Source organism: Odontesthes bonariensis, chromosome 12 (genome assembly GCF_027942865.1).
Source record: "Odontesthes bonariensis isolate fOdoBon6 chromosome 12, fOdoBon6.hap1, whole genome shotgun sequence".
Lineage (NCBI taxonomy): Eukaryota > Metazoa > Chordata > Actinopteri > Atheriniformes > Atherinopsidae > Odontesthes > Odontesthes bonariensis.
The window spans coordinates 32,102,987-32,113,678 of record NC_134517.1 but is presented as its reverse complement, the minus strand read 5'-3'; the positions used below and the strand labels follow the sequence as shown (position 1 = coordinate 32,113,678).

Sequence of the window (10,692 nt, the reverse complement as noted above, 5' to 3'; positions counted from 1 at the left end):
ACTTCCTTGGGTGGATAAAAACACCTTTTACATCATGGGCAATGTGAAAAAAATCTACTCCATGTTGTTTTCGTGCAGCTCTCAAGTGCAGTGAAGACAGAAACGAGCATCAGACGGGCCAATGAAACCAAAGGTGAGCCACATCGCCACAAAGCAGAGCAGTGATTGGCTGGCCGGGACCACTTGACCCCTGACTCCTGCAGAAAGCTGCCCCTCCTCCGACTCCAGCAGGGTCCCGTTGCGGAGGCTCTCGGTCCCGTTCCCCATCTCCTCCCTGAGCTCCTGCTGGAGCAGTTTGGAGATGAGGCTGTTGAAGCGGTTCTCTGTGGTGGCGATGACGTCCGAGGAGGCCGTGGTCAGGTTGAGCTCTGCGGGATCCACACATGTGCCGTTCACGTTGGGGAAGACCACCTCGCTGAGATCCAGCCCCGCCACGGAGGAAGGCGAGGCGCAGGGGATGTCCCGCACCAGGTTGTAGCTCTCCATCCATTCCTTCAGCCACTCCAGGGAACAGCCGCAGTCCCAGGGGTTTCTGAAGAGGTACAGGTGGCCCAGGAAGTAGACGGGCTGGAAAACGCTGAAGGGAAGGGTGGTCAGGTTGTTGCTGTTCAGGTGGAGCGTCATCAAGCTGGTCAGGTTCTCAAAAGTGCCTTCCTCAATATTCATCAGCTGGTTCCTGTCCAGGTACAGGACCTCCAGCTCGACCAGGTCGCTGAACCAGGTTTTGGACACGTTGATCAACTGATTCCCCCCCAGGTTGAGCATCTTGAAGCGGCTGAGGCCTCTGAATGCGAACTTGGGCAGATCGGTCAGCAGGTTGTCATTGAGGTAGAAGTTCTCCAGCCGCACCAGGTCCTGGAAGGCGTTGTCATGGATCACATTGATGCGGTTCTCCTGGAGGTTCAGGTACCTGAGGTGAACAGAGAGGATTTAAGGTCTTAACTCGGGCGTTTAAGGTGTATTTTCTCATTTCTCAGCCATAGTCCTGAGCAGGTAGTTAAAAAAATAAAAAACATTATGTCTTACTAGTTGAATCATAGTTCAGCTCTGGTTGCCACAGTCGTGTTATGTCTGGAGCCAATGATGCAGGAATCATTTCAGGGATGGGATCTAAAACTAGAATATGTCAGACTTCTACTTTTCTGTCTTTAAAAGCAAACTCTAAAAGCAAAACTGAAGCTGATCTGTCTTTCCTGAAGAACACGCTGTTTGCTCTGAGTCAAGATGTGTAATCATCCTGGAAAATGAGCTCAGCATCACCAAACCACCTTTAGATTGTGTTTAAAAAATGTCCACCTGCACATCTACTGTAGAGGTAATGGCTGCCATCTCCTCTAGTCCACCTGACATCCACCCTATATCATTAATGATTGTGGAAATATGCTTGTTCTCTTCAGGCAGTCATCTTTTCTATGTTTCATTGGACCAAACTAAAGTTCCAGCATCATCTCCTTGTCCAAAGCTGATTGTTGATTCATCTCTGAATATAAACTTTCATCCAACCCTCCACAGTCCATGGCTGCTTCTCTTTAGGCCGCTGTGACCCTGTTTTCTTCTCTTTATGTGTTAGTGATGGTGTATGTTTGGCTTTTCTGGATGTAAATCCCGTTTCCTTCAGCCAGTTTCTTACAGTTTGCTGATAAATTACCTTTTTTTAGTTTTGGGAGTTTTTATACTGACGGCTCTCTCGCAGGGGCCGTGTTTCCTCCATGTTTTAGGGGCCCCTCATTTGCATATTTTGTGCAGGTTTTTGTTTAAAAAACAAACAAATCAAATTGTGATTCTTTGATTTAATTGTTTGTTACATTTAGCAGTTAAACAAAATAGCTGATTTAATGTGTGACACCACTTTTTCCTCACATCTCTTTTTTTGTTTTTTTTGTTTCAAGGAATCCTTCTCAAGGAAATATAATAAAAAGAAGAAGAAGAAGCAGGAAGAAATTCTGACTGTTGATTTAACTAACTATAAGAACTTAACTTTAAGATCTGCGCTGCAACACGGATGTTCTTTGACTAAGAAAACATAAGATACAAACCCCCTTTAAAGGGAAAATCCCTTTGAATTCATTTCAATTCAGTACAATCACTGAGCTCCTGAGAGATTGAGCAACAATTCTAGTTTTTCTGAATTTACCACCTGGAGTTCTGCCGCTGTCATTAGGATTCACTTATGATATTATTTTAAAACAATATGTGAAGTGGATGGTATACTCCACAAAACTGCATGTACTACTTGCAGCCTTGGACTTACTTGAGATTATCCAGGCCCAGCAGGGAGTTGTAGGCCACCGCCTCGATCTTGTTCTTCTCCAGATAGATGTGAGTCAGGTTCACCATGCCTCTGAAGGCGCCCGGGATCCTCCTGAAGTTGTTTTGGAAGAACAGCAGCTCCCTCAGCGTCATCTGCTCGATGAAGATGCGGTCGGGGATGCTGAAGAGATTACAGTCTGACAGGTCCAGCCGCACCAGCTTCTTCAGCCCGGTGAACGTCCGCGTGTGAAGGTAGCTGATGTAGTCGTTATGCGCCATCGTCAGCTCAACCAAGTTGGCGAGGCCCTGCGAGACAGAGGTTTTTTTTTTTTTTTTTATTTTATCCTGTCATTTGTTTTTTTCAAGGACGAAACAGATTTTCTGTTTTTTCTGGTCATGAAACAAGTTTTTTAGTTGATGAAAATGTGGAATTAATTTCTTAAAGAGGAAGCTAATGAAACACAGTCACACATAAGTCAAGTTATGCACATACATTTGGTTTTACTTGCTTGGGTTTCCTTCCTTGCTACTCAAAAATTAGATTATTAAAGTAGTGATAATGCTTTTTGGGGGGGGTTTCCTCTCAACTGCCTGGAATGCCTCGTCTGCAGTGCATACTTTTCTTCCTTTATGAAATGACATAAGTACCAAATACATTTGCATAATGTCAGCCTATTTAGTAATTCAGAAGGCTCCAAACAAAAACTCATCTGCTGCCTTACAACCTGTCACCCTGCTTTAATCAGCTGACCAATCAGAGCAGACAGAGCCATTCAAGAGGAGGTCTTAAAGTGATACTCCGAGTAGATTCACCCTGGGGTCATTTGAACCGTGACATCCAGCCAAGTAGCCCACCCGAAGTTTTTCCCATATTGGCTGAACATCAGCTGAGTTACCGAGTTATCCCGAATAGCTTAGTACAAGCGCTAACGGACCCTGGCAGTATCTCCAAAATTACCACACTAAATTCACATGCCATGAAACCAAACTTCTACAGTAGTACAAATATGGTCTGTACTCACAAAGCGATGCATTTGGAAGTTTGTACATAGTCCAGGAGTTTATTATTATCAACACAAGCCTGATAGCTTCTCTGCTGCTAAAGCTGCTCCGACGTCACTTCCTTGATCTGGGAGCTTCAAAGTAAGATGAGGGTTGATCTACTACTGTAGACAACAAAGCAAGGCTGCTCAATTTCTCCATTGATAAAATAAATTCACAACTCTACAACATAAAAATTCATGTAGAATATAGCATATACTTTGTTGTCTACAGTATCAACCCTCATCTTACTTTGAAGCTCCCAGAAGTGACGTCGACGCAGCTTTAGCTGCAGAAAAGCTATCAGGCTTGTGTTGATAATAATAAACTCCTGGACTATTTTCAAACTTCCAAATGCATCGTTTTGTGAGTACAGACCATATTTGTACTACTGTAGAAGTTTGGTGTCATGGCATGTGAATTTAGTGTGGTAATTTTGGAGATACTTCCCGGGTCCGTTAGCACTTGTACTAAGCTATTCGGGATAACTCAGTAACTCAGCTGATGTTCAGCCAATATCGAAAAAACTTAGGGTGGGCTACTTGGCTGGATGTCACGGTTCAAATGACCCCAGGGTGAATCTACTCGGAACCATCACTTTAAAGAGACGGGAGTTAAAACTGAGAGTTTCAGGCACGGGTGAGAAGAGGCACTGCTGCACTGTAAATGTGGGGAAAACTGTTCTCTGAGCATTAAAACTATCTATCTAGTCCAGGAAATCACCAAAATGAAATATTGAACCTGGATATGTACATAAAATGGGCTATTTAAAGCTCCACAGAACATACATTGGTCCAGATTATACACAGTAAATTGGTTTCTATTCACCTCCATTATTTTGGAGTTGAACTACAATGTCTGCCATGTTTATACGTCACAGAGAGCAGCTGTTTGAGAATAATAAATCCACCATTGGTTTAAGGTTCCTTCTTATTTTATGGTGGAGAACTAATCCGTATAATGTGTCATTTCGGACACGTTTTGAAAGTCAACTCAAAAACTATCTTAGATATCCAGCTAATATGTTTCCTTTACTTTATGACAAACCTTTTGGTGTAACTGAGTAGTTTTATGGCCACAGGTTAAGTCTGGAGAAACAAATGATGCTCTAAAGTTCCTATATTATCAAAAGTGAAACTCAAACATAAGGGAAATATATGTACAAATTCCGCTAAAATGGACAGTTCTGTCTTTGTTTAATTAGTTTAGTTTAGATTTTTCCAATATAATCTTTTGAAAAACTACCATTGATTTAGCCAGGAGATGCCACACGAGCATGCAAATGTGAATTAATGTGGAACATTTTGGATTGTGACATGGTGCTAATTATGTGGCTCGATGACACTCCTCTGCTCAGTGTTACTGCATCAAATCCCTCCAACATTAGAGACATATGTGACTGGCCCAGCTTGCACGAGGTCAGCTGGGAGTCTGTGTGAGGGGAGTTGGACAAATTCAGCAGAGAAACTGAAACATGACATCTCCAAATCTTCGGGACACCGTTGTTAATATCTGAGAAAGAAAATTTGAGCAGACCTTAAAGGCTCCCGGGGTAATAAAGGAGATGTTGTTGTGGTCCAGACAAAGAGACTTGAGGGAGGGCAGGGTACCAAAGGCCCTCTCTGACAAGAACTTGAGCCTGTTCTTCTCCAGGCTGATGGCAGAGGCCTCGCACGGAAACTCTTTGGGCAGCTCGGCCAGGCTGGAGCGATCGCAGAGCACGCTGCAGTTCTTCTCCTGGGTGCAAGTGCAGGACGCCGGACAGGCCCGAACACAAGCCCACCGTGCCAAGACCGCCTGGGGCAGCAGGCACAGCACAGACACTGAGAGAAGGACAGGAGGGCGTGAATGTCAGAGCATCAAATGGAAACACGGCAGTCAGTCTGCCGGGGAAAATACCTGCAGATAAAAACATTCCTGCACTGGAAAAAATCTAAATCTTACCAAGTATATTTGTCTCATTGAGTATCTCATTACACTTAATATAAGACACAACTGCCTAACAAGTACCATTTCAGCCTGATATAGGGACTTGTGTTAATACAATACATCTGGAATATCTTCTTAAGTGAAAAAGTCTTGAAAACATCTTGTTTTGAGTCATATTTCACATGAAACAAGCTTTTTTTTCATTTGAAGAGGTTTTTAAGCTAATTTCAAGATCACTTTTAACTCAAACGTCCTAAATATCACATTTTATTTCAAGAAATCTTGACAAGCCGATTTTCACTAGTTCCATTGGCAGATTTTTTGCTTATTTCAAGCAAAAACGTCTTGTATTTGTTGTTTTTTTACTTATTTTTGGAGGGGCATTTTTTCCAGTGTGGAGTGGGCCTGACTATACTTTACTGAGTAGAATGACATCCTCTAATAAGTCTGAGACCTGATTTAAGAGTTCTCTGTAGCCCAGAACCAAAAAGGAATCTTCTGCCTGTATAATGTTTGACTTCCGGCATCTCAGTGTGTGATACATGTTCACATTTAATTAATTCGTTTTTATGAACGGAATCACATACAAAACAAGAAAAGAAAGAATAACTTAATGCAATCCTAGCATGTGAGCTGTTCATAAACTCATCTAAATACAAATCTTTATAAAGATGTATGTCTCTTTAAGGGCAGGACCTGAATGTGATGAATCCACATTATTTAATAAGCTGTAAACGTTTGCTTTTAGGACGAAAAAACAAGATTTAATGGAGTTGTTTTTGTGAGGGCTCATTTAAAATTTTTTTTTTACTAATATAAGAACCACTACATTGCAAACCAGTCCAAATTGAGAACGCTGATCAGTCTTCTAAGTTTCTGTTCTTCAGCATTTTAACTGAGAATGTGACATTTAGGTAAATAAAGTCATTTTTGCTCTTTTTAATCAAGAGTAGGATAGATTTAAAGTTATGGCCAGAAGACATGTAGAGTGAGGAAACAGAGGCAAAGAGTAGGAAAAGTGGGAAACTGTGAACGTTTTCTAGATTTCCATCTGAATATGACCTACAATTTCCTTATATTTTCACTTTATCCCTAAAGAAACGATGAAAACAATCACTGTAAGGAAAAAAAATTTACTTTGCCGTTTATTCATTGAGCAAATAACCCAGCATTACATATGTGTAAGCAGGGAAAAGTGTGAGAGCCTTTGTGTGTTTGTACAGTATGTGCTGTGGCTCCAAACTGTTGATCAGCAGTTAACTTCATTTTGGAGGAATTTTAGTCTTTACTCTTAACATCTCCTGGATGTTTGTGGGTTCAGTCTCTTCCACAACATTTCTGTTGGATTAGGTTAAAATTCCATTACATTTCTTTAACCTTTCTTTGGTGGAACGGCTTGTTTGCTCCGGATTGTTTCTGCATGACTCACTTTCTGTTGAGTTTCAGTTCACATACAAATAGTCCTGACGTTTTTCTTTTAGATGTAATATTCTAGAAATGATGGCCTGCCATCCTTGCCATAATCAGTTTGCATCAAAACCTGCTTAAACCAAGATACTATCACTTTCACAGGTGGGATAATGTAACCCTGAAGTGGAGCCCTTTGCCCTCTCTGAACATAAGACTCTCAGTCAAGTAAGCGTGTTTAAACATTGTAAACATTACCCAAACAGCTGGAAGAATACAAATAGCAGCAAAAATAGCAAGACACAACAATGAAGCCAAAATGAATAAAAACTAATGCTAGGACCCTCTCTTTTGAATGTCATGTGTTGGTGAGATCCTAATGTGAAGAGGCAGCCTCAGCTACAACGACAGTCCGATCTCCTCTGAATGTAGGCAGCAACAACTGACCTCAGTGATCTTTTGGGACATTCATAAGTAAAAGATCAGAGAGATAAGAAGCCACTGACATGTTTAATGAAGAGTTAGACCTTAAAATCAATAAGGAGCAAATGCAGAAAACCCCAAACAGGTGAAATGTGGGCTAGCGTCAGCGTCACTGAACAAATTAACAAGAATAAATTCTCATTTGTATAACTGGGTTCCCTTTATCGCCTTCAAAAAGCAACTTAAAACCTATTTATTTGTTCAGGTTTTTTGCTTAATTGTCTTAGGGCTGCCATGATTGTCACTGGGTTGCCTTGGCCTTTTAAACTCATACTTTTATGTACTTCCCAACTGTGTGTTTCTATTGTAACTGTAAAGCGCTTTGTGACCCTGGTCTGTGAAAGGCGCTGTACAAAGAAAGCTTACTTACTTACTTACTTACTTTGCCAAAGGTTTTCAGAACAGCTGAGAAAACTGACTGCAAGCAATCAATCGTAATGATCAAAACATCTAACAGACGTTTTTACATTAAAGCCATGGATCACATTACGATATGAACCTATTAAATGTTTTTTTTGTTTTTAATGTGGTTAAAGTCCCTGCTGATTAAGACTGATGATCAGCTTCATGTGCACTGAGTCTTGTTTTTCAATGTTTCCATTATTCAAATGAATCCTTTTTTATCTTATACTGGTCTATCAGTCTATCAGTCCACCCTCAACCTACGACGAGTCACTTTAGCTTCTTCTTTACTGATTTAAGTAAATATGGTGCGTTCCGGGGTGGTCCGTGGCGTACAGCAGGCGCCCCATGTACAGAGGCTATAGTCCTCGCTGCAGCTGGCCCCGGTTTGAGTCCCGCACCGGACGGCCCTTTGCTGCATGTCGTTCCCCCTCTCTCTGCCCCCTGCTTCCTGCCTCTCTAAAACTGTCCTATCCATTAAAAAGGCATAAAAGCCCCCCCCCCCCAAAAAAAAAAATATATATATATATATATACAGTATATATATATGGTGCGTTCCAGAAGTCAAATATGAGAACAGGAATAACATCACACCAGAAATTCAACACATCTGTATTCAACTTATAAATAAGAAAACCAATGAGACACAAATGCACGACTATACATATAAGTCTGATTTATCTGCAGAGGATAATTGTTATTATTTTTTTTTAAACTGACGCAAACTCGAAATATGGAGCAAACTAGTTCAATCTTAATTGGAAAAAAACAAGTAGTTACAGAAATGTAGAATTGGACTGACCTAAATTAATTGAATGATTATCAGACTTTTGACCTAAATATCATGGGTATCATATTTGATACGTACATTTCTGAGACCTATTGAATCCCCATATGGTGAAAACGTTGCTCAAACCCTGTCTGATGCTTGTCTTTTGCACTCCAATAACTCTGACATATCACATGGTACAATCCAAAATGGCTGAATCCCCCTGTTGGCTGTTGGGTCGAGGGGAAGCGTATTGCTCTTTTAAAGACTTTATGGTGAGATTTTCTTTTACATATTTACTGATATTTCAAAATGAGCACTTGCTCTGTTGAAGCGACTTGTAATTACTTCATTTTTTGCATTTTAGTTTATAGTAAAAAACGTGCAGATCATTTTTGTTTATTTTTTTTTGTTTTACAATTTGTTAAAGGGCCAAATAAAGACCTCAGATTAAAAAAACTATTATTTCTTGGGTCAGACATCATAGGATTAAACTATTTTTGTCTGAATGCTGGCATTATATGTGTTGTTCTTATATCCTACCGAGGCTTTTCATCTCATATATTTATAGAATAAATTTCAGACAAACTTTTAATGCCAGTAAATGTGATTTTTGCCATGACTTATGATTAAAAGTGACCTCCTCAGTCTACTAAAATATACTAATCTACTAAAAAGAAACATGCAGCTCTGTTCCCTGTTTACCTCTTACTGATGAGTAGTTGATTTTTGCACCAACTCTGCACACAGACGGAGACAGACTGGCTGTTTGAGTCATGCTGACAACCAGGGAGAAGGTTAAACTACCTTTTTGCCAGATGCCAGTGAAATGACGATGCGATTATGAAAGAACAGCTTACATCAGAGATTAGCCTCACAACAATAGGTATTGTCTGTGTCTAGGATTTCACCCTCAGTCTGGTTCTCGTTAGCTCAACTTCAACTTTTGAGATATATGCGATCTTCTGTCCTATTGTGGAGTGGAATTATTTAGTTCTGGAGAGGAAACATGAAAAGCAGAGGAGAGAAAGATTGAAACTGACCAGTGAAAGTGATGACAGTCATTACTGCAGTCTCTCATCTGGGACATGCCAGGATTAACGCAGGTCTGAAATGGCACAAAATGAGCACAGCAACACTTAATGATGAAGTATCATGAGTCATATAAATATATGATGTAACCATTTGCAAGAAGTCTGCATTTGATGTAGTTATGCGTACACAGCTAGAGCTACAAGAAGCAACAAAGAGACCTTTTTTTAATGTTTGCAGATGCAACGAAACGAAGCGATGACATACCTGAAGCTTTTTCCAGACAGTTGCATCCATGTGTGTTAAAAGTCACGATCCGTACATTTATGCAAGAGTCCATCCTGTCCATCCCATATCAGTCCACACCGTGCACCGTCCATGTCATAACTAAGCAAGCTTAGTGCGACCTTCTGCCTGTCACTGTTCTCCAGCAGAAAATGGACGTGGTTGTGTTTATACACGCCATCCTCCTGTGTATGTGCGCTTCTGATGGGACACACAAACACAGCAAAAAGCCATCTCTTAATGGCAGGCAAATCCCCTGGATGGAGGGATGGGGATGGAGATTGGAGGTTGGCAGGATTACAGAAGTAAAACCAGGCTCTGAGATGACACCACAGAGGCATGAAGTAACTTACAAACCCAGATTACACACCACCACCACACATACGGAGCTTCAAGTCGGACGGGAAACTTGACAGAAACACAAATGTTGAAAAGGATTAGGGGATCAGCGGACCATCAGCAGTGTGATCTGGTGAAAGAGGCGATCAATACAATTTGTTAAACAAGATTACTATACTTGTACGAACTGTACGAGCCTCCATTTTCTCCCACAGCTGAGTTAATCTGACTTTAATGGCCCTAAAACCTTATTTTCACAAAATGACACAGAAATTATACAACATACCTTTAATGAGTGTTGCTGACTCAGTGGTTATGAAACCCACTCAGCACACAACAGACCGTATGCCCTCTCAAGAGAACCCAAAATCTGGGGTAAAACACAGTTTTCATGAGTATAAAGAGACCATCTGTGGAGGCATGAAATACAGGTCAGGGTTCTTTTCACCAGGAAGTTCTGCATACACTCACAGACCCCTCCCAGAACATCTGGCTACAATGGAAAGAGACTATGTTAGCATCGGGGCAACACTCTGGATTTGGGTCAAATGCAAGATTCAGCTCTCTGATACCCAAACACTCAACCCATTAGAGAGCTGGAGTCAAACAACTATCCAGGTTTTGTTCTAGAACAAACAAAATCTCATCAAAAATACTACTCGCATTTGTAATCATGCTAAAAAGCTAACAATAAGATCTTTGAACTGCCTTTTTGTTCAATAAAGTAAACAATATTATTTGACTAATTTTCAAGA

The 10,692-nt window shown here is 40.8% G+C and overlaps 1 protein-coding gene across 1 annotated transcript; it reads right to left on the bottom strand.

Annotated features, from left to right (window-relative positions):
* nyx (nyctalopin) lies at positions 1-9,059 on the bottom strand. The gene is made up of 4 exons (XM_075478583.1): positions 8,987-9,059; positions 4,828-5,114; positions 2,252-2,556; positions 1-910 (listed from the first exon to the last, which is right to left on the bottom strand). The coding sequence occupies exons 1-4, from the start codon at positions 9,057-9,059 to the stop codon at positions 82-84; spliced, it is 1,494 nt and encodes a 497-aa protein (XP_075334698.1). The 3' UTR covers positions 1-81.
* Positions 9,060-10,692: the final 1,633 nt, after the last annotated feature.

Excerpts from the sequence above, each read along its gene's own strand:
- nyx (XM_075478583.1), bottom strand. The coding sequence starts at position 9,059 with ATGACTCAAACAGCCAGTCTGTCTCCGTCTGTGTGCAGAGTTGGTGCA. Across the intron at positions 2,557-4,827 it reads TTACCCCGGGAGCCTTTAAG|GGCCTCGCCAACTTGGTTGA; the intron begins GTCTGCTCAAAT and ends TCTGTCTCGCAG. Across the intron at positions 911-2,251 it reads CTGGGCCTGGATAATCTCAA|GTACCTGAACCTCCAGGAGA; the intron begins GTAAGTCCAAGG and ends TGTTCACCTCAG.